Here is a 25174-nt window from a genome sequence, read left to right as displayed (position 1 = left end):
CGTATGGCCTCATTTTTGTAGAAATTCACAAGCTAACTTTTGTCCTGGTTTCTACACACCCAGTCGGTTTTGGTATCCAAAAAGAACTTTGGCCATACATTTCCCAAAAGAAAAATGCATATTTAAAATGAAAAGTCTGTAACGGAGAGGTTTACTGAAGTTTAACGTGTGGCCGCAACGCGCTTCCGTGTACGAGGAGCCGACTCGCTGTCATTTTTTTTCTTCCAATCATAGTTAATGAATGCGAGGTTGTGTAAAACCAGGGCCAATGGAAAGGCATAACGATGTAACATCCTGTCTAAAGTCAGAACTTCAAAATGAAATAATTTAGGAAAGCAACAGCTTCATCACAGTTTCTTTTTAGTATAGACCTCGTGCACATGACGTCACCATTTCCACGGCGCCGTATTGCTGGTCAAAAAGAGTTGCTCGACAGTGTGGGGGACGTTGAACCGGAGCAGAATATTCAATGATCGAGACTTGTTGTGCTGTCGGTTGTTACAACAGACGAGACAGATATTCAAAGAGGTCATTCTACGCAATACCAGCTGAAAAGACGAGAAAAGATCGATGGATTTCGGCAATTAAACATGATGGATGGTGCCCAAACAAAATAAACAATATGCCTGTGTAGCGATCGCTTCATTTCATGTAGGAATTATTCTTCTCAATCAAATTCCCAAGAATTATTTATTATGCAAAGTTGGCTCATTTGAGAACAGTGTCGCCTCGCTGTCTTTTTTTTCCCCAATCACAGTTAATGAATGTAGGTTTGTATAAAATCAGGGGTCATTTATTTAAATATTGGTATTTGTATTGAAAAAATATGAGGGGCTCCATCACTACGTGGGATTTATTCTCGATTGAGAACAGATCCAGCAACGAATTATTTATATGCGTTCAGACTTTTCTACGCTTTCAAACTTTTCTGTGTAAATCTCGACGACTTACTCGCCAGATCAATGTGTAGGTCCAGTTGTCCAAGACAACCGGAAGCGGGTTAACAGTCCAATTTCTCATCGGCAAAAACAACTTGGGCATTAAATATTTCTCCTCTATGCCAAGTGTACCTTTGTTTATTTTCACCTTCCAATATAGGACACAACTCTGGGGGTCGTGCAACAGTGAAGAAAAAAAGTATTTGAACACGCTGCTATATTGCAAGTTCTCCCACTTAGAAATCAAGGAGGGGTCTGAAATTTTCATCGTAGGTACACGTCCATTGTGAGAGAGATCATCTAAAAAGAAAAATCCAGAAATCACCATGTATGATTTTTTTAAAGATTTATTTGTGTGATACAGCTGCAAATAAGTATTTGAACACCTGAGAAAATAAAAGTTATTATTTGATACAGTAGCCTTTGTTTGCAATTACAGAGGTCAAACGTTTCCTGTAGTTTTTCACCAGGTTTGCACACACTGCAGGAGGGATTCTGGGCAATTCCTCCACACAGATCCTCTCTAGATCAGACAGGTTTCTGGGCTGTTGCTGAGAAACACAGAGTCTCAGTTCCCTCCAAAGATTTTCTATTGGGTTTAGGTCTGGAGACTGGCTAGGCCACGCCAGAACCTTGATATGCTTCTTACGGAGCCACTCCTTGGTTTTGGTCTTTGGTCTTGACAATGTCACAAGTTTGAGTCTTACTGATTGTGTGGGGTGTCCAGGTGTCTTTATGCAGCTAACGACCTCACAAAGGTGCACCTGATTCAGGCTAATCCATGGAATGGAGCTGGACTTCTAAAGTTGGACTAACAGGTCTTTGAGGGCCAGAATTCTGGCTGATAGACAGGTGTTCAAATACTTATTTGCAGAGGTATCACAAATCGTTAAATAAAAAAAAAAAACACATACATTGTGATTTCTGAATTTTTATTTTTAGATCATCTTTCTCACAGTGGACATGCACCTATGGTGAAAATTTCAGACCCCACCATGATTGCTAAGTGGGAGAACTTGAAATATAGCAGCATGTTTAAATACTTATTTTCGTCACTCTGTTTTCGTGCCGTCTCCAACCGCCTTTGCATTGAAGAATGCTTTGCTAGACTGTCAATCTGGCCAATCACGTGGCTTCGGTGACCTAGGTGCACGAGTTCTATAGCAAAAGCTTCCTCAGACTTTCTTTTGGCCCATCGTGGCTTATATAGCAGATACACTCAATCAAATAAAAGCACAAAATAGTGGTGTGCGACTGCTAAATAAGTCAATATGTGGCCAAAGAAAGTGGAAACGAGGAAACCAAATCGTACTGGTGCGCCATTATTTTGAAGGCCTGACTTGCTTTTGACAAGATATTACACCCGTGTTTCCTCAATTTGTCAGAGTGCCGCTGAGCAGACTGGGACGGTTGTCACGACTGCCTTGCAGGGTTAATAAAAAGCTTTCATTCTGGAATAGGCCTCGCCGTCTCTTCACACCATTTTCACAAAATACGAGAAAAAGTTCAGAGTTAACGAAGAAGTCGAGAAACACTTTAAAAAAAAGAATAAATCAAAAAAAGAACTTGCAGCAATGTATGAAAATAGTTCCCACTCTCCTTTCCGTCATTTTTTCATACGCTATCACATCAAATCTTCAAGCAAGGTAAAAGTGATGTTAAATCATGGGTCCAAACTATGGCCTGGGGTCTATTTGCAGTCAATGGATCCATTTTCAATGTTCCGCAGCAAAAGAAAAAAAAAAGTGGAGATTAGCATCATGAAACGTGTGGATTTTCGAAAAATTTGTAGATTTGCGTGAGTGGTATATGAAGATATATCAGTTTTAGAAGCAAGTATGATTTCTACCACTTTTCTCTCATGTGACGGTCTGATTTGTGAACATATCACATGATGCTAAGCAACTCCTTTAAAAATGATCAGGTTACTACAGATTGCTCTCGGTTTGGTTCTGAACTCGGAGTTGGGAATCAACTTCTGTTTAGTGCAGGGGTGAAATTAGTCGTATAAGTGTTGTACAGTAACTATTGTATATTGTAAAAACAAAATAGGATTGCTTGGTTGATTTATTTTAGCATGTTCAATAAAGGAAAGTTGAAGATTTGGACCTTGCATCCCTCGATTATTGTAGGTGCGGCCCTCAAACGAAAACATTTTTGGGGTTTCTTGGACAAAATAATTGGCTATAATTACATTATTTCCTCTGGAAATATTGCTTTGTACAAACTCAGTTCCAATTAAATTGGGGCAGTGTGTTAAATATAAATAAAAATCAAATACAATGATTTGCAAAACAAGTTCAACACATTTAATTGAGAACGTTCCAAAGACATTTATTGTTCAAACCAATAAACTTCATTGTTTGTAGAAAATAATCATTAACTTACATTTATGGCTGCAACACATTCCAAAAATTTTGTTGATAGAATTCTTTCCCATTCTTGCTTGATGTGCAGGTTCCACTGTTCAACAGTCCGGGGTCTCCATTGTAATATTTTATGCTTCATAATGCTGCCTAACCCTAACCTGGACTGCAGGCAGGGAGTACCCGCACTCTTTTTTTGACGAAGCTACTCTGTTGTGTAGAATGTGGTTTGGCATCGTCTTACTGACATAATCAGGGGTGTCCATGAATAAGACGTTGCTGGGATGGCAGCAAAACCTGTATGTATCTTTCAGTATTAATGGTTCCTTCACAGATGCTGCCTTTGGAACTTTGTGCCCATAACAGCCCGGACGGTTCTTTTCTTTTGTAGCCTGGAGGACATGTCGTCCAAAATTTCCAAAAACGATTTGAAATGTGGACTCGTCGGAACCACAGAACATTTTTCCACTTTGCATCAGTCCACCTGAGACGAACTCAGGCCGAGAGAAGCCGGTGGCATTTCTGGGTGTTATTGATAAATGGCTTTTCCTTTCCGCAGGAGAGTTTTAAGTCGCACTTACAGATGTAGTGCCGAACTGTATTTACTGACGTCGGTTTTCTGAAGTGTTCCTGAGCCCATGTGGTAAAATCTTTTAGACATTCCTTGTTGGTTTGCCGCGAACATGCAGTGATTTCCCCAGATTCTCTAAACCTTTTGATGTTATGGACTCTATATGATGAAACTCCTACATTCCTTGCAATGGCATGTTGAGGAACTTTGCCCAAAAGCTGTTTGACTATTTTCTCACAAACCTATTCACAAAGAGGTGAACCTCACCACATCTTTTCTTGATGCAATTCAGGGAAGCTTCTTTTCCAGTGAAGAAAATAAGTATTTGAACACCCTGCTATGTTGCAAGTTCTCCCACTTAGAAATCATGGAGGGGTCTGAAATTTTCATCTTAGGTGCCTGTCCACTGTGAGAGAGCTAATCTAAAAATAAAAATCCAAAAATCACAATGTATGGTTTTTTTAACAATTTATTTGTGTGATACAGCTGTAAATAAGTATTTGAACACCCGAGAAAACTAATGTTTATCTTCAGTACAGTAGCTTTGTTTGCAATTACAGAAGTCAAAAGGTTTCCTGTAGTTGTTCACCAAGTTTGCACACACTGCAGGAGGGATTTTGGCCCACTCCACCACACAGATGTTCTGTAGGTCACACACGTTTTTCTTTTTAGATCATCTCTCACAATGGCGATGCACCGACGCTGAAAATTTCCGACCCCTCCAAGATTTCTAAGTGGGAGAACTTGCAATATAGCAGGGTGTTCAAATACTTATTTTGTTCACTGTACACCCTATCATGGCAATCACCTCTTCCCAATTAGCCTGTTCACCTGTGGGATGTTCCAAACAGGTGTTTGATGAGCATTCGACAACTTGTTTTTTTTTTTTTGCCACCTGTCTCTGACTTTTTAGAACGTGTTGCAGCCATAAAATTCCAAGTTAATGATTATCCGTCAAAACAAAGTTTATCAATTTGAACATTAAATATCTTGTCTTTGTAGTGCATTCAATTAAATCCAGGTTGAGCATAATTTGGACATGATTATTTTCCGTTTGTATTTATGTTGGGTTTGTATATTGCTTTCGTACAATTTGTTTTTTGTCAAACTTTGCAAAAAAAAAAAAAAAAAAGGTTCCGTAATCGAGAGTAAAAACAAAAGTAATGTAATCCCTCCTTTCACCCGTAACAACCACCATCTCGTACAACAGAAATAAACAATGACTAGAAATAAGCCACAGTTAAACGAACACTTCCCGCTTTGTCTAACGTATCACCTCCCATAAAAAAGCAAATCTGTGCAGGCTTATACGCCACCGCTCCCACATTCAGCTTTTTCCTTTTTGTTTGTTTTCCAACACTGCCAGATTAGTATGTTGCACATCTTTCTCCATTTCTCGGCACTCAACCTGTCACGTCAAATTGTCACCTCCGCCTCCCCCCTCTTCCATTTTGAGCACTCCAAAAAGGATGGAGAAATGTATCGAGCACGAGTGCCGAAATTGTTTTACGCTCTGAATGCGTTCAGGTGCCACAAAAAGCCTTCGGCGCCTCCCGATTGCCGCTTCGCTCTTAACCCGTACTTAGGATTCTCGGCGAAAATGACCTCTCACAAGAGATTGTTATCCCAGCTTGTGTCTGTGCCATGACGGGGGGAGGTAATTGAAGGCATCGGCGCTTGAAACATTTTTTTTTTTTTTTTTTTAAAGAAACTGCTTGGAGAAGGTGCAATTTGTCCATCACTGAGCATCGACTATTCATCAGATTTGGTAAAGAACATTTTTAGGGGGGGGGATATATATCACAAGTGCTTGTTGTCATTGTTAACATACATAATATAAGATCTCCCAGGTGTCTCAATCACGTATCCTTGAGATAAGAAAACACATCACAACACATCACCAACAGACTTCCACCGCATCAACAAGTAAAACATCCAATCATCCGCTATGAGAAATCAACTTTAAAATTTTCGGTTGTCAAGTCAATGCACATCTGCTTACCTTGTTAGCTTTGACATGATAGAAAGAGTGTCACAACTGTGAGGCATGTAAATGTTTCTGTATGTTTGTTTATGTTTTCAGAGGCAAGCCAGGGGTCACCAACGCGGTGCCCGCGGGCGAATGGTAGCCCACGAGGACCATATAAGGTGCCCGCAATGTATGTTCTAAAAATATCATAGGCCACAAATTTTGACTATTATTTATGCCTTAAATTCTGAATCCGACTTCCTTACGTGAATCAAAATTTTAAAATACCTGTAATGTCATTTCATTTACTACAATAAATGAAAATATTTTATGTACGAGTAATAAACTGAGTCTGAAATTTGCTGCAAACAAGTCACGTGGCCCTTCATACGATCGGTGCTCACGAAGTCGCCCTCGTCCTCAAGAAGGTTGCTGAGCCCTGGGCTCGACACTTGAAAGTGGCTCTGGATCTTGGCCCACCCTTACTGCTCATGGTATTGATCTTGAAATATGTTGATGAGGCGACCATTAAGGATTATATACATATGTACACACACACACACACACACACACACACACACACACACATAGTGCATATTGGTGACCCAATTATCTGTCTACAAGCTATTACAAAGGTCACTGCTCCATTTGTATCCACCCTTTAAAAAAAAAAACCTGCGGTTCATGCGGTGATGCGGCGCTAGCATTAGCGTAGCAGGGGGGTCACCAACACCATGCCCGCGGGCGCATAGTAGCCGGTGAGGACCACTTAAAGTGCCCACAAGGCATGTTCTAAAAATAGCACAGGTCACAAATTGAAATTACTATGATTATTAATTGTGCTTTAAATTTTGAATCTGACTAGCTTACATTAATGAAATTAAAATATCACATATAATATAAAGTCTTTATATATATATATGTGTAAAATACAAAGAGTTCTGTTATTTTGGAAGTTTGCGGCAAACAGGTCGGTGCTCACGAAGTCGCCCTCAACCTCAAAAAGGTTGGTGACCACTGGCGTAGCTAATGCTAGCACCGCGCTAGCGTTAAACTCTTTCTGTGTACCGAGGTTTATAACCAGGTGCGCTCTGTAGTCCGGGAATTACGGTATGTATTTGATGTAAACGTAATACTTTTGTGACAAACTACAGTCCTGTGTGTATAAAATACCTGTGTGACTCTGACAACTGCTTTCAGCACAACAGGGTGGGTTGGGAGAAGATGGAACATTTTATCCATATTCCAACGTACCAATAATTTGCGCTCTTCTCTTATTGGTCACAATAAATGGGAAGAAAGGGACTAGTAACTTTCTTATTAGTTTCGGCATCCCCACCTGAGGGCATCCATGGATCAAACGAAGGCTTCTCTCTGGTGTTCACCTGCTCCCAGTCGAGGTCGTCGTCTCTGCCTTGGCTGTAGCCGCAAGCAGCCAACGGCTTCGCGAAGTTGCAATCACCTGCGACAAAGAAAAAGAATTTAAAACTCGACAGAGAAATAATCATATGCACGAGAAATACTATATAGTAGGGTGCGTCAGGAACAAAATGTCCCATAACAGAATTCGATCGTTCGTTCGTTGTTAATGATTGGTGGTGTTATCAACTTACACGATGAAAAACAATAACAGCCCTAAGAAATAGTTAAGGATGTTCACCACTTTTTTTGTTTTTTACCCCAACAGAAACAAGTATGAGGATTCAATCAAGGACCAATATCAATACAGGGAGTCCTCGGTCTAAGACGGTCTCGATCTACGATGTTTTGACTACAACGCCCGTCCCCCGTCCACCATTTTGTCTGGCTAACGCTTGTCCGTGTTTGTGCGCCAGGAGTATCTTCATATTTTTCGCCCTCCTTTTTAGACATTTTGGCCCCAATTAAGAAAGCTGTGTGTTTTAGCAACACTTCTGCAGCCAAAAGAAAATCCAGGACCATGGAAACAAAGCTCAAGATCATAAAAAGATTGGAAAAAGGAGAGACACCAACGCCACCAAGGCTTCAGTCGGTCGACCATGGTGACAATTATTAAAGACAAAGCCCTTATTTTAGCACTTGTGAAGGGTTCCATTCCTGTCAGACACAATGTTCACAAAACAAGGACCTTTGATACTTGTCGAGATGGAGAGGATTGAGGACCAGGTTCCTTGGCAATAGCTAAGCGCAGCCTCCCCTTCTTCTTCTCCGTAAACCTCTCAACAGTAATGCTAAGTACATCATCTCGTTTATTTCAATGTATTTGTTTTTTTATACAAAATATATTGATGTAAATTCTAACTTTAAGGATGGAATCCGACTTGAGTCGAAATTCGAGTTAAGTCGCAACTGTGAGAACGGATATCAGTCGTAGACCGAGGGCTCCCTGTATTGATAATTCATAAAATTTTGGAAAAACACCTCTTTTTCTGACACCCGATTATTCGGCTCAGTGTCAAACTCCTGGCAAGGAGCGCTTACTTGATGATGTTGCAGGAGTCTTAAATTGAGCCTAAGTTAGTTCAGTTTGCTGTTTCTTATTGCCCCGACAAAAGAACACGACTGCACTCGTGTAATCGATTCCTACAAGCAACCTTAAATGCCACGTGGAGGAATACAGCTGTATTTCTGCTCTGAAATGTGCTTTCAACACACAAAACTCGACAAAACAAACAAGTATGAGCATATTAATCCATCCAACTGTCCATATTCCTGTCTGCTGTTCCTGTGAGACAGCAAGGCCAAAACAATACAACATTTCTTCTGACATTCTGCAGCATAAAGGCTACAAGCTGACGGGCTTCTTCTTTTTTTCTTTGCCTTGTTTTCCAATTCATCTTGCCGGTGACATTTTCAGCATAACGCGCAAATGAGCAGCGATCACAGGATAATTAATATCCAGCTGGATAGGGCAGCCGCTAATGATTTATTTGACGACTTGTCTGCTTTCGGCTCGTGGGGTGTGGGTAGAGGTACAAAATGCCAAAGTATCAGAGGTAACGTGTTGAGGAATGGTTTATTTTTTTGTGATCATTAAAGCCAAAGATGTGACCTCCTGCAAGCTAACTTTAGTTTTCTGCTGTTAGCGAGAACCAATAAATGCATCAAGCAAAAAAAAAAAAAAAAAAAAAAAAAAAAAAAAAACAACATTTATGTCGTGGGCCACACTGCAGGGACCATAATAATGTTTGTCTCGTCATATTACATTACAAAAGGATGGATTTTTGTAATCAGAATTGAGGGACAACTCAGATTACTGTAAAAGGGGGTTCGGTAACCCCGCAAAAGTGCTTGAAATATCAGAATATTATCAGATCTGAACATTTGAAACTTTGGTGCAGATTTTAGCAAGATCTAGGGAAATGATTTGCTTTTGTAGGCCACAAAAAAACGTGGCAGGTTGGATTTTGTCCAGGGTTCTCGAGTTTGACACCTGTGATCTAAGCAATAGCAATGTAGATGAACGAGTTAATATAAAAATGTTACCAAGCCAAAAATGGAATGAATGGCTCAATTCTTTTTTTTTTTTTTTTTTTTTTTTAACGGTGACTGCCATTTAATTATACAAAAAACAATGACATTGTTGTATCTCCTCGAACATTGCTACAGAAAAATGTGATGCAATATAATGTAAAAAAATATGTAAATCATGAATATTGTTGGAATCATGGACATCCAACGTATCTATGAAACATTTTGATGAGATTTAAGGCTAATCAAAGAACAAATAACTAAAATAATAAATATAAATAAATGAAATATATAATATAATAATAAAATAAATAAATAAAAAAGCATTTGCCAAAATTTGAGTGTGAAAAATAATTTTAAAAAATTCTGCGTAGCACTGAAAACAATTAGCATAGACATTATTACAACCTCAACTTTACGATGCAAAAATTTGCAAACAGAACCACAAAAATGTCCGTACATAATTAGTACATCCAATGTCACAGTGTACATTTTTTCTAAATTGAAATTTAAAATTTTTTGTAATTAATACTGTACCACAACAAACACCAGTGTACATTAGTAATACATCCTTGAACACTACAATGGAACCACGAGATGAGATTTTGAGCAAACCATTGGAAAGATAGCATCATTAATGCCACTTAAAATGTTGCAGTGTAAAAATTTAAGAACAAAGAGCACAGTAGACATCTCTTCCAAGGTGACTGAAAAAAAATTGACGTTATTTGAAAGAGTGCATGCATATATATTCAGCACTTCAAAAATATTTAATGTAGGCATTTAGAAATAAAACACCGATATCTGCTACGAGAGCCTTTCTAATAAATACAAATATCCATTGCTGTGATGCAAGTTGGAGAGCATTTACGTGGTTCCTTGGCCATGGCTTCACTGCCACTGGCTGGCTTCCATCAATATTTGCACTCAATAGTCCCAAGATCCTTCCCCTCCTCTTTCCTCAGTCAGAAGCGCCCTCCCCTCCCCCTTCTGGGCAGACCACCATCCTGTCACAGCACGACCGCATTCAAAAGGAGGTGGCTTTTATCGGTTAAGGTTGATATTCAAAATCGATGGCTTCGGCCAGCAGCAAAATGTATTCTAACTCGGTGGGAGAAGCGGAGGCGGGGATGGGGTGTGTGTGTGTGTGGGGGGGGGGGGTGTAGTCATCAAAAAGAATACACACAAAGCGGTGAAGTTTGTGTGTGGGTGTGTGTGTGTGTGTGTGGGGGGGGGTTCTTTCTAAGCCAACTTTTCATTTAATAATGAATCAGAAAGGTCTCGCTCCATTGCCTTCAAAGGACATCATCAACACTTGTGTGCTATTAATGATTCACTGGGCGCGCATACAAAAGACATCCTCATCAGACCTTATCTCTTTAGAAAATGAAAGACGGATACAACACTCCGCTTCTCTTGTATGGCAAATGTATTCATTCGCAGTTCTGGTGAGCTAATATGGGAGATGTATCGTATCGATTGCTGGGAGGCCTTCATTTGGGGAAAAAAAAAATAAAAAAAATCAGTTTTAGATCTTTCGCAATATTGCTGTTATTTCTCCATAGATTATTCACTCAACTGAAGATCCAAGAGGCGGGACTGGCGTCAATTTAAATATATTTCAAATCCGGTTTTCTATTCCTCTTTCCAATTCGGTTCCAAATGATTCGTAACTCCTATTCTTGAGTAAAAAACAAAAGTGGTGTAAATAAAGGCTGTTCAAACTACTGTCATCCATTATTTTTTTGCAGCCTGCACACACTAAAATGAACATTCGACAGAACTTGTGTTGTTTGACTGTATTGCTCTACAACAGGCGTCAGAAACCTATGGCTCGCGGGCCGTACCTGGCTCCTTTGCTGGTTGCATACGGCTCGCAGAACCCTCATAACGACGTGCTGTACATGTAATTTCTGTCGTGCAGAGAAAGTTTGTCCTAGCGGGGTTGCCGTAGTTTGGGGCGGCAGTTGACGTCCACAGTCGCAGAAGGGTACAACGCCGATCGTGTCGCAACAACTAAAACACGATTGACAAAGAAAAAAGGACGAAGAGTACCAAAGTTTTCAACAAGAATGGACAGCCTTCGTGGAGAGGGAGGGTTCTGCTCACAGATGGGGAGTATTCCAAAGCATTCGTACTCCACTTTGCCAATAAGACAAGATAATCAAACGAATAAAAGACACGCCTTTGTCGGGAAGAACTGTTCGCCATCGCACCGGCGTGATGGCAAATCAAACTGAATTCTGTTCACGATGAATGGATGGAAGTCTCGACGCCTGCGTGAAGCTTAATCTGACGACGTGTGAAAGACTAAAAAGCCATCAGGCAGCACCAGATGTCGCATTAATGGTATGAAGTACTTTTGTCATCATAATGACTTATTTTGCTTTAAAAGTGTTTGTCTTAGATGAATGCGCAAATACACCTGTACTGTACTTAGTTTTTAAAATACCATATGGCTCTTTCAAAATTACATTTGAAAATATTTGACATTTATGGCTCTCTCAGTCGAAAAGGTTCCCGACTTTCTACGCTGGGTGGCAGGCCAAGAGAAGAATGCTCTACACATTGCTCACTTCAGTATTTTGAACAAATTGCTCATTAATCGGTAGTGCCATTGCCCCCCGCCCCCAAATAAAATCACTTATTAAACATATTTTGAAATAGTATCACACCTTCAGAGGATCGGGGTTCAAATCCCGGCCCCCCGCCTGTGTGGAGTTTGCATGTCCTCCCCGTGCCTGCGTGGATTTTCTCCTGGCACTTCAGTTTCCTCCCACATCCCAAAAACGGGCCTCAATTGGCAACCCTAAATTGCCCCTAGGTGTGATCGTGAGTGTGACTGTCGTCTGACTCTATGTGCCCTGCGATTGGCCGGCAACCAGTTGCCTCTAGCAGTCCCGTGACCCTCGTGCGGATAAGCAGCTCAGAAAATCAGTCCTTCAAATAACGTAGCCTCCAGTACACTGATGGATTTGTTTGTGTTAAATTAAAGATGTCAAAGTGGCCCACCAATTTACAAGTTATATGTGGATTAAATCGGAATTTCTGTATGAATTTTAATTCCATTGACTTCTCCAAACATTACCATATCTCGTATCATAGCTACGGATATCGCAGATGGAGGGGGAGAGGATGGTGTCGACTATGAGGGAGACCTAAATAGAAATTTCATCATACAGTACCAGGAGGCTTAATTTTCTCAAAAGCAGAGGGTGAAGGCACGTTTGGAGGGAGACATCTGTGAGCTGCGAGGGCTGAGCAGTGGCTTCGTTCGGTACTAGGAGGTTACGGGGGTCACCAGTGGGAAAATTACAAATATCGCTTCTTATTGAGTCATTTTTTCTGGATCTTGTCACCTGGATATGAGACAAGCTTTCCAGTGGGCCCCCAATCCACCAGCGCAAAAGGGGCCGAAGATGCCCTGCATGCAGATGAAGGCATCAATCAATGGCGTCGGATTGCCACATCGCCCCCGCGGGTGGTTGATATTTTCGCCGCGGCGCGCCCGTCGCCATCCGGCGAAAAACGCCGGGCCCGCCGCGTGTGCCGAGAAACAATTCATACCGGAGCGACAACACGCAACAGTCTATGTTCTCACGCCGAGTGCATTTCAAAGAAATCTATCCATCTTTTTCCCCAGATGGAGCCAGAGGCCAGAATCAATGTCAAACCCTCTGCACCGCTGCCAATTTCTCCTAAAGATTTTCACCTCCAAGTCAGACTTAAAAGGCCTTTTGTTCCAGTACCTGTAACAAAAAGTCTACTTTTTTTCCCCCCCGCCAAAGTTTGTCGCTGTGCAGCGGTATGCTATGCTTTTATCTTCTGAATGTGGGGAGCTTCGTGGAGGACAAAGACATTTCAGCAGTGCATTTTATTTATTTCATAGTGAATATATGTGGTACTGAAAATGACGGTATTGAAGCTTTGTAGTATAAAATGTAGCCCAAAACTGCTTACCTTATTTTTTCATAACCGCAAATATATCCAGTAGTACCTTCACTTACAAACATCTCTAGTAACAAAAAAATTCAGGTTACAAAATGCCTCGTCTCTAGTTATGAAGGAAAATTCAGGATATGAAAGGAAAAAAAAACGCACTGGATTCGCAGGCCCCAAATTCCACTAAAGGTAAACATCCTGTATCTTGGTTTGTGTGGCGAGAAAGAGCTGCTCTCCCATTGGTTATCCCTCCAGCATCTTCCTGGCATCTTATTGGCTAGGAGGGACGTCAATCTTTACCCATGATGCTTTAGGTTTCCTTTGAACAAATCAACTGCATCATGCTAGCGCAGATTGGTAAAAAAAAAACCCATCTTTTTCATAGGTTTAGCGTGTGTGCTTTTTTTGCACTATTATTCATCTTTATTCACCATCAGCCCCAAGAAACTTTGGTGGAATTAACGTGTGCATGTGTACATTCGTACGTACGTTTTCTCTCAGCTGTCAAAACGTTTGCCTCTTTCTCCATCCCCAATGATGCCTTTTGCTCGTCAGTCACCCTTCCAAATACATTGTTGCCCAACGCCAAATGTAGATAAAATTGTTTATCTTTCTTTACATTATGAACTTTTAATGCTTATTGTTGGTGGTGGTGGTGGTGGGGGGGAGTTCGTGGGGCTTGGAAGAGCTTAGACTGTTTACATGTAAAAAAGTGCTTCTACCTACGGAAAATTCACTTTCCAAAACGTCTTCCGGAACGCATTAACTTCGTAAATAGAGGTACTACTATATACAGCACAGGTGTCAAACTCAAGGCCCGGGGGCCAGATCCGGCCCACCACATGATTTTATGTGGCCTGCGAAGGCAAATCATGGATGTCAACTGGCATGAATCTTGTTCAAAATTTCAAATGGTCACATCATAAATGATAGCGTTGAGGTATTGCAAGTATTTTTGTGTTACCAAACATGAACAATAGTTGGAAAAACCCATTAGCCTTGATTTCTGATTCCAAAACTAGTTCATAAATTTCATGTGTCAATGTCATGAGGCGATAAACGATTTTTAAGTCTTGGCCTTCATCACAGCCCTCTGAGGGAAACCAGAACTACAATGTGGCCCGCGACAAAAATGAGTTTGACACCCGTGGTATACAGTATAATTAGGACCAGGTTCAAATCCTGGCCAGACCTGTGTGTAGTTTGCATGTTCTCTGCGTGCCTACGTGAGTTTTCTCCGGGCATTCCGGTTTCCTCAACATGATCACTTGGGACATTATCAAGATTTCATCCAATATCACTATAGTCATATTTGATGAAATCTGACGCAAATAATGTTGGACAATGACATAAAGTAAAAAAAAACAAAACTATTTCAATCTCACTATGGAAGAATATACTGTAAATCCTAGAAATGGAGGATAAAGATTGATACATCCGTCATTTTGTAAAACCATTTCGAGATCCCAACTGAAAAATTTCTAGAAATTGTTGACACAGTTGGCGGTGGACATTATTCCACTGTACTGGCCGATGTGATGAGATTCAAAGCTTATAATTTCAATAAATGGCTGGCAGGAGTTCAAAAAGAAATTGACATTAAGACCTCCTATTGAAAACTCTGTCCCACGTTGCAATCTTACTAAAAAGTTAACGACTGTGCAAGGTCGCGGTCTTGAGAAGACAAGACAAAAATAGGACGTCGCCATTGTCGAGGAGCCTCATTCTGTCACGCGTGGCACCATCAAATGAATTTGATCCAATCTCTTCATATTTGAGGCCAACTTTTTTTTAAATATCTCGACAAGCCGTCAATCAAAGCGGAACTCCAGGAAGAACTAATTAGCAAAATGTTTGCAATTATCACCACAGGACACCCATACGCAAGGAATATCACACGAAAAAAAATGAGTCATCCAAACTCTATATTTGTCTTAATAGGTGAGGGACGGGGACTGATTTGAAGCAGTTCCTTGACAGGTTCAGTGATCGAGAATGTTGAGCCCGACTGGGAAAGAAAAAACAAATCCTTCAAAACGGGTTCACATCAGACTAGAAGGCTGCCCGTCATTGTCAAATTCCGTAGAAGGATGCGCGTGACGTGTCGCGTGACTGCAAAGCGCATCCATCAAGTTTACGGCCACGGTTTTGCCGCGCACAATATAGCCGGGTGGGGGGCATTCTTTACTGTAATGAATTTCCGCAACATATTTTGGAAAAAGCCTCAAAACATTCCGCCGCGCAGATGGCTTTGTTTTGCAAAAACGGCGATGAAGAGCGCGCCGCTTAGCTCGGCAGATTACCCGTGGAAACGTTCGCTGCTGACTTATTTATTTCCCGGCGAATCAATGCGACCGACGGCGAGACGTGATTGATAATGATATTGAGATTGATTGTCTAAATCCCCTCCTGCAGTTCAAAGTCCCCAAACAGATAATATATATACATGCAATTCAGTGCAGAGATGGCTCTTGGCAGGAGCTGCGAATAGATAAGTGAAATAGGGCCGGAGTGAAAAGGCCCATCGGTCCCTAAAGAGCTTAAAAGCGGCAGGATTCCGCAGCTCAACGCTGGCCGCGCTAGAGGAAGATAGTAGACATTGGTTTTAAATTACCCGAGATTGCCTCTTGCTCTTGGTCTTCGGGGGCCACCAGCAGCAGGCGAGATGTTTGTTAAAACAAGTGTAGTCTTGGAGGCGGATTGGGCCGACGGGCAGACCGTTTTCCCCGGTAGGTTGGGCGGGTTTGGAAGGCCCGGTAATTGGCGGGATTGGCGTGGCGTGTTTAACGAGGTCTCGCGGCGATATTTGCCAGTAAGACTGAAGCGGTCCTGATTACAATATTTTTGTTCCCCAGAGGCAAAAAAAAAAAAAAAAAAAAGATACCATCAGCCTACTCCAAGTATGGATAAAAATGACAGCATGTCTGCATGCGAGTGTCTGGGCGTAAGCTGTGGCCCACAACAGGTTTTTGCGCAAGTGTAATAATTGTTTTGTGATTGCATTTTAATCACTTCGTTCTCAGGAAAGTAAGTATATTGTAAAAAATTTAAAAACTCCAACCCCTTTCCCATCTTGAAGCTTTTCTATTCCGAGAAGTGGTACGTTTTTGTCTTCTTTTTATAAGGAAGTATGGAACAGTCACAATTATTTTGCTCTAATTATAATAATGGGTGGGGGTCGGTTGCGAAGACGGGAAAGCATTGGCCTCATAGTTCTGAGCACCCGGGTTCAATTCCAGCCTCGCCTGTGTGGAGTTTGTATGTTCCCCCCGTGCCTACGTGGGTTTCCTCCGGGCACTCCGGTTTCCTCCCACAGCCCAAAAACACGCAACATTAATTGGACACTCTAAATTGCCCATAGGTGTGATTGTGACTGTGGCTGTTTTTCTCCATGTGCCCTGCGATTGGCTGCCAACCAGTTCAGGGTGTACCGCCGCCTCCTGCCTGTTGACAGCTGGGATAGGCTCCAGCACTCCCCACGAGCCTCGTGAGGATAAACGGCTAAGAAAATGGATGGAATCAATCTTGAGGCACGGCTGCCGCAGAGCGAAAAGGAGGCGGAGATTTACAACACTTCTCGGATAGTTCAAATGTGACAGTTAATATATTATCGAAAATGGATGGATGGATAATAATGGGTGTTTTTTTTAATGTGGGAAGAAGCCAGGGTAAAACTCTGAATCTCAAAGTTGGAGACAGACATGCTAACGACTACTCAGCCTAGCTGCAACTAGCGACTAATAATCTATAATTAAAATGCACATTCCCCACACTTAATTTGTAACAGAGATTCAAATAATCAAAGCCACAATAATCTTCACAAGTGTATTGGACATATTGGGGGAAAATAAAAAAACAAAAAACAAAACGGCCAATGGCAAGTGAACGTCCTACTGTCCACTGGCTCCAGACACGCAAGGATGGTTTAGAGTGAAATTAGCCTCCAGCATCGATTCCCAACAGCACCAAACTCAATACTCCCAGGATATGAGGAGCTGAAACTTCTTCCACTTTCGCATTTCATCCAGGTACAGCCTTGGCAATCAAACAACGCTGGGAAGTAGAAGTACAAGAGAAAGAAAAACTGGTTTCCGCTGAATAATACCGGCAGATCCTTGGACTGGGAGATCTCTAGAAGGCGGAAGAAGAAAGAGCGCTGTGCTAAATCCCTCCCCCGCCCCCGCAGACAACAACATCCAGACTCGAAAGTCGATGACCCTTCAGTGTAAAGCTCCCCGATCCTCCCGAGCTCCACTAAATCAACAATTCTTTGAATTCTGCCTGAGCGGCGCTACGAACAGCAGGTGAAATGCTAATGTCGCTATCAGTAGATTTACCCCACGGTCCTCCCCCCCCCCCCTTTCCCCCTTTTCTTTTCTTCCTTCCGTGTCTTTCCCAGCATCTAATTTGTCAGACAAGACGATAACAATAGCAGAAATTAGTCCGGAGGGAGGAGTTCACGCAAAAAGGAAAGCATTACCGCGTTTGATCACGGAATAAACAAGAGGACTCTTTTGTGTTGTGGAACAAATGCTTAGTTCTGTACTAGCGAAAGATTCAAGGTTGAAAGTCAAAAGTAGAAACGACGCGGCTAATTAGAAAATGACAAGAATGGTGGAAACTATTCCCCTTGGGGGGGGGGGGGGAATCTGGGTTATTGTGTTATCGTTTGGAATTACCAGAAATATGAACAATCTACTTTGATGTCATTAGTTATTGCCTGTAATTTACTTACAGTCAACACTGCCCTCAATAGCGTGTAAACAACTGTATATTTATGATTTATTCATGTGTTACTGTCGCACCACCAGTGATCGGTAATTACTGCTTTAATTACATAGCTACATTTAGCTCACCCTCACATCTTCAAATACAGTGTGCTTGGTTTAGTCCAGTGTTTTAATCCATGTATAGATGTCAATTCACTGCTTGATTATTAAATTTGATATTTTTGCTGTATTGTTTCCAAATAGCTACTTTCCAGGAAGTCTCCCCAAAAAAACCCTTCAACTTGACATGATAATCGAACTATTTTCACTCGCTATTGTCTTAAAAAATAATAATAATGAGTCTTGGCGGCACGGTGAGTCAGTTGGAAAGCGTTGGCCTCACACTTCTGAGGTCCCAGGCTTGATCCCAGACCCGGTTGTGTGGAGTTTGGATGTTCTCCCCGTGCCTGCGTGGGGTTTCTCCGGGCACTCCGGTTTTCTCCCACATCCCCAAAACATGCAACATTAATTGGACACTCTAAATTGCCCCAAGGTGTGATTGGGATTTCAGCCGTTATTCTCGATGTGCCCTGCGATTGGCTGGCGACGAGTTCAGGGTGTACCCTGCCACCTGCTCGTTGACAGCTGGGATAGGCTCCAGCACTCCCGTGACCCTCGTGAGGATAAACGACTAAGAAAATGGATGGATGGAATCAATCTTGAGGCACGGCTCCCGTAGAGTGAAAAGTAGGCGGAGCTTTACAACAAATGCGATCTATTTTGTACGCTTCAAACTGGTTAATAACGTTACAGACGTCGTGGGGACGGGCCAAATGTATCAATTTGTAAAAACGTCAAATTTAACCATATTTAGACATGCCAGTTTAGCTTTTTACAGTGATGATACACTCTTGCTGCCTTTTGTTCACATTCACAGCTGCAGAAAAAGCACCCACCATAGTATTCCGTTAATGTATACAGACTAATGATACAATATATAATTTTTTGCGACACACCATCCCTGCTGGCTATTCTTTCTTCTTTTGTTTCCAAGACATTTAAAAGTACAGTATATGCCGTTTGTATCAATCCCCTGCTAAGTCAAAATGTAAGACGTCAGGAATGAACTTATTCAGTGATATGTATATATATTTGTTGCTGCGTACACTGCTACTGACAACTTGCTGTTGTTCTATTTCATATCTGCAAATGTGCATTATTTATGATTACTTATTTAGTCAATCCACTGCAGATTAATACTCCTGGTTTCTATCAGATAGTCTAAATGCTGTCAACATTCACTCCTGTATACTGTTAATCGAATCTATTCATGCATTTTGTCATTACCATAAATATACACACCACTGATACATTAGATTTTTGCTCATTGCATGGAATACTCCTAGAGGATGATCTAATTCATTTCCATGGTTATCAGTCTGTATAGCCACCACGCGCAAGAAGACGACAGGTGCGAGCTGGGGTCAAAGGGTGGCAAATGACGTAGGCCTTGACAGATGCAGTCGAAGAGATTTCAATCCCGCTGAGAGAACGAGAGCGCTCTCGAAAAAAAGGCCCGTCTTGAGGCGCTCACCTGCTCAGTTCAAACGCGTCGGGGCTCTTTGTTTCTTGTGCTAAAGCCCCCCGAATCATCTGGAAGGCTTCGTCTTCCCGGGTTCAATGTTGAAAGCTCGGGGTCCCCTTTCGAATGGACTCGCTGTGCTCAACTCTTAACAACATCTTCAAATCTGCTCTTCATCCGTCTTATACAGTTTCTACCTGTTCCCTGACAAAATAGCACAGTGCAATTAAGTCAAGTGGCATGAATAAGTCACGCCAAAGAAGAAAATTCCCCGAGTCGCATTAATAGTATTAATCTTTAAAACCAATTATTATTTGACAGCTGCTGACCCATTTTCTGCTTTTAGAGTCTTGTCAAATCCTGCCAGCATCCCAGAGTGGCGGGATTTACGAAAGTACCTCTTTTCGAATTAAATATATGTGAAATATGTTTCCTTGCGCCGTTGGTGGGACACATTGTCACACCCTGCTGGTCCAACCAGTATTAATTTTGGGAACATATACTGTAAATTATCGCATGATTCGTCATTATTTTACACAACTGTAATTGCACTGGACTGTGACCGTGAATCGCGAACGGGTAAGGGCCCTCTGTATAATCTTAACGTGGGGCGTCGACGCACTCTAGCTGCTCTAAATGCTACGAGACTCTGCATCTTTGCACAACTATGAATCTTATAAAGGATATCCATTCATCCACCCATTTTCTTAGCTGTTTATCCTCACGAGGGTCGCGAAAGTGCTGGTGCCTATCCCAGTGTCATGAGCAAGATGTGTGGCCACTGCCAAGAGGGGCGTGGCCACACATCTTGCGCCTGTCACCGCTCACAGCTGTTTCACATTGGGACTGTAATTAGTTATTGTGTTAGTGAGTTGCATTCACTGCCTGTGGGACTCTCCGCTCTACGCGTAAGTTCGAGTAACCCTCGTCACAGCGATTCTGTGCCCTTTTGTTTGTTACTGTCCTGTTGAGTTGTTAGTTTGCCTCATAGCATGTCTTTTGGATCCCGCCGAGCCTCGGGTTTCCGTACCTCTGCCTTGTCGGACTGCTACACCGTGTATGATCCAGTTTCCGGAATAAACTACCTTGAACGTTATGCCTCTGCCTCGAAGTCCTGCATTTGGGTCCGCCCCCCGTACCGGAGGTTCCTGACGCCCGGCTATCTTTGGAAAGGAGGCGGGGTACACCCTGAACTGGTTGCTAGCCAATCGCAGGGCGTAGAGAGACAGACAACAGTCGGACTCACAATCACACCTTGGGGCAATTTAGAGTGTCCAATTAATGCATGTTTTATTGGATGTGGGATGAAACTGGAGTGCCTTAATAAAACCCAAGCAGCCACGGGGAGAACATGCAAACTCAACACAGGCGTGCCCGGGATTTAAACCCTGGTCCTCAGAACTGTGAGGCCAATCCTCTATAGCTGCTCCCTCTAAAAATGTCTTCTTCTTTTCCTTACGGCTTGTCCCGTTAGGGGTCGCCACAGCGTGTCATCTTAGATGAAAGCTTATTTTTGTTTGGCACAGTTTTATGCCGGATGCCCTTCCTGACGCAAGCCAGGAGAGAAGCTTACAGCACCTGGCATTCCCAGGCTAAAAATGTATTTATAATAAATAACGGATCTTTGTTCATCTATTTATGCGAATGAGGCATAGTCACAGACAGAACAAATTAAAGATCGTGAACAACACGCAGTAAGACAAACAGATTATTCTTCACGTTTCTACAAATGCTACCATTTTGATGAGACTTTTAGGACACAAATCATCTCCACATAACATAATTATATCTTTAAAACGTATTTCTGACATTTGGTTGGACCCCAAATTTAAATGTGCTTTACAAGGTGCTGCTGTTTTTGCTAGCAACAGAGTTCAAATTTTATCCATTGACACATTTTGTAATGACAGATGTTCAGAATGTTGACAAAGGAACAAAATGCTAAGACTAAATGTGCTTCAGGTGGTGCTACTGTTTTGGTTAGCAAATTTTAAACGTACGCGCAGAACATTCCGGAGCGATTCCATGTGAAGCAAATCATCTAACAATATGGTGATGGTCCATGCATTCCATTTTTGTACTCCTTTTTTGGTTAGCAACTGAGTATAAACGGGCTTTAAAGGGTGTCTGGAAATGATATCATCTATGAAAAAAGGAGGGTGTCTCATGACTAAAGTCTAGACTTTACTAGACTAGAGTGAATAATGACCTTAAAGACAAAACTATCCATCCTATCTATTGATTGATCACAATAACTATTAAAAATGTGTAAATAAATTCCTGCTGCCCGTCGGTACGACAACACCTCAAAACTTTTAAATCCAAATTGATTCGTAGTGCTGGGGGGGGCAACCTTCCGTCTGTCAAATCTAATCCGTCAATCTCTGGACAAAATGCGGCTGCAAAGGTCATGCCGCTCATAATAATAATCATATATTTGAGGAAATGCGTCTCATACAGTCAGGCGTCACTAGGAGAGGTTCCTGCTTGACCGTCCCAGAGGCGGTTGGGCTTATATTGGTTCGACCCGAGGCGGCGATTCAATCACGGATTGAGGGAGAGCTGCCAAAATGCTCTTTCACACCAACGATGTGAGGGGCTGTCATACGTCAGAACATCAAAGACATGAAAGACGGATGTAAAACACACTGTAAACTTGCCAAAATATTCACTCAGACATTGAAATGACGCATGTCATACTTTGGGAATTGGAACAAATTTCCTTATATTGTCATGAGGAAAATTAATTAGTAAAAAGTACCAACATAAGCAATACGGTACTCGTACTTACTATGTATTGGATTACAAAAACACTTAAGTCAAAAAAATACAATGTGATGTAGCAATTTGATAATGCATCCATTAAAAATGTTATTGTGAGTATGAATGTTGTCTGTCTCCATGCGTGAGGATAAGTGTCTCAGAAAATGGATGGATGGATAAAAAGTGTCTTCATTGGCCATATTGTCACTTTATCTACATGATAAATTACAAAAATGTTTAAAGGTCTCGGGAATTCATTAAATTTGTGCAATTTCATGATGCAGCTCCTTTCGTTGTTGGAAAATATGGATAATGAGCAGAGGCAGGTTGAGTCAAATACTTTACTGTGCTGAGCCCATGACCAAGTTTTGACAAGTACACTGTGGAAATTTGATCTAACCCTTTAGACCTTGAAAAAGACCTTATGGTGCACAACCCAAAATATTATTATCTATTAAATACAGCACATCATAAAAGTCGGGGTTTATTGTCAGAAAAGCATTGACCTTTTGTAACAGTATGACTACAACATGAGTATTTCATCCATCCATCCACTTTCTTAGCCGCTTATCCTCACAAGGGTCGCGTGAATGTTGGATCCTATCCCAGCTGTCAACGGGCAGGAGGCGGGCTACACCCTGAACTGGTCTCCAGCCAATCGCAGGGCACGTAAAGACAAACAGCCTCACGCACAATCACACCAATGTAACTACGAGTAGTCAGAAAGATTTTGTCTACAATATTAATGTATTGATAAAAATAAGTCCCAACGACCGCTGATCCTTACAAGGGTCACGGAAGTGCTGGGGCCTATCCCAGCTGTTGACCACCACCTGAACTGGTTGCCAGGCATTGGCAGGGCACATAGAGACAAACAATCGGACTCACAATCACACCGATGGGCAATTTAGAGTGTCCAATTAATGTTGCGTGTTTTGGGGATGTTGGAGGAAACTGGGGTGCCTGGAGAAAACCCACGCAGTCACGGGGAGAACATGCAAACTTCACATATGGAGAACGGGATTGAATCCGGGTCCTCAGAACTCTGACGCCAATGCTTTCCAGCCGCACCACTATGCCGATGAGTATTTCATCTCAGAGGAATAGAAGTTGAAAAATATTTTGGCTGGTCTCTAGCGCTATTAAAGAAATGAACATTTTAAGGTCACCTTTTGATTTTGGAAAAAAAAAAAAAAAAACAAATTCATTAAAATTGAGCAATTTGGCGATTCATCCAATTTTTTTCCTTATTGAGATAAAAGTCTCCTAACAGGCCACAATCATTGAAATAACACTTCTTTTTTGTTTATGATTAAATTACATAACTTTACTCATTTATAATCTTGTCCCAAAAATCTAGCCGCTAACTTTGACCGATGAGTTATCATCTCCTGATTCCAAATCATGGCTTCAGATTATAACACGTCAATATTTTGATATACTGAAGGATATAATGCGTGAAAATCATGATGTCCCAAAAATGGGACGCTGCCCACGAATGGGTTAATTATTAAAAGGTAATGGTATTATTGTTCCAGTAGTCACTTGCAAAATAACATACAGATCATGAAAAAACATCTTTATCGGTGATTTGATGGCGCACCCATCTTAATTAAAATTGTCAAAATAAAATGTTTTATTACCATGCATATCATCAGTACTGACCCTAAATCTCAATTTTTTGGGGGAAAATTGATTCAGTTTTTAACAATTTAACACAACATCCATCTTAGAAAGAAAAATTATCAGTATCAAGCCAACTGATATCAGTATTGGCATCAGTGGTGAACTCTCTTTGAATCTCACTTCAAGCGTTCACCCGTGAAGTGTGAAAATTACTCGAGTTTTGCTCACGCACACAGAGTACATATTATTAACCTTGAGTTAGTACATTGCTTACAAGCAGAAACAGACCCGCTTTGGGGTGGTTGGGCCCATGGCTAATTACTCGCCGGGACCACGACAAAGCCACTTAGACGACAATGCGACGGAACAAACCGCAACGATTGGTGACACCGGCCGTCCTCGGCGGAAGCCTGAGACGACATGATATCGGCGCGTTTCACCATTCCTGACGCAATCATGTCATCGCCATAACATGGAGGGAGACAAGAGACAACAACGTCTCGGCAACTATAACGACAGCTCGGATGGAGAGGGAAATAAAAACGCCTGACAGTGAAAACAGGATTCTTTATTTTATTTTTTTTACAAGACAGTTTTAAGTGCTATATTCAAGTAATCCACAGCAATTTGTCACATTGACAGCAGTGTTGCAACACTTGTACGGGGCCTGGCTGTGGGCCACTGGCCGTGAAGGACTTTTTTTCATGTTTGTTTGTTTTGACTTTGCTAAGCTGTTCCACGTGAGCATTTTGATACCTGGCAACTTTACAAAGCAGTGACCTAGTATTGTTAATTTTTAAATATTTTCACAAAAAACAAATAAATATCCACGTCTGGCCAGTGGGGAACACAAACTGCATACAGTGCATCCGAAAAGTATTTATATCGCTCGACTTTATCCACATTTTTTCATGTTCTAGTTTTATTCCAAAATGGACTGAAAACAAATATTCTCCATATAACACCCTATAATGACAACGTGATTTTTGTTTTTCATGTGTACGAATAAATTTGGAAAAAAAAATAAGAAAGTACATGTTGATGTATCTTTGTTAGCAAATATAAGCTTAAGTCTTTTTCAATTAGGGGCCACTTACCACTTATTAACAAATTACTGTAATTTCTCATTTAACCAGTTATACACTCAAGTATAATACACACCTCACGGTCTGGCCCTGTGAACAGCAAGGGTCCACTGTACATCTATCACTTTTTTCTTTGATTTCGGGGGGATCGGGGGGGTTTGGAACACATTAGG

The 25174-nt window shown here is 41.5% G+C and overlaps 1 protein-coding gene across 8 annotated transcripts in view; it reads right to left on the bottom strand.

Annotated features, from left to right (window-relative positions):
- Nucleotides 1-25174, bottom strand: part of LOC133510523 (receptor-type tyrosine-protein phosphatase mu-like) — a 211748-nt gene that overhangs the window by 162215 nt on the left and 24359 nt on the right. For all 8 annotated transcript variants that reach the window (XM_061838533.1, XM_061838535.1, XM_061838534.1 and 5 more), the window contains exon 2: nucleotides 7184-7306. In XM_061838533.1, coding sequence (XP_061694517.1) covers nucleotides 7184-7306 — 123 coding nt within the window. The remainder of the gene's footprint in view (nucleotides 1-7183; nucleotides 7307-25174) is intronic.

Source organism: Syngnathoides biaculeatus, chromosome 13, assembly GCF_019802595.1.
Source record: "Syngnathoides biaculeatus isolate LvHL_M chromosome 13, ASM1980259v1, whole genome shotgun sequence".
Taxonomy (NCBI): Eukaryota; Metazoa; Chordata; class Actinopteri; order Syngnathiformes; family Syngnathidae; genus Syngnathoides; species Syngnathoides biaculeatus.
This window is presented reverse-complemented; position numbering and strand designations above follow the sequence as displayed.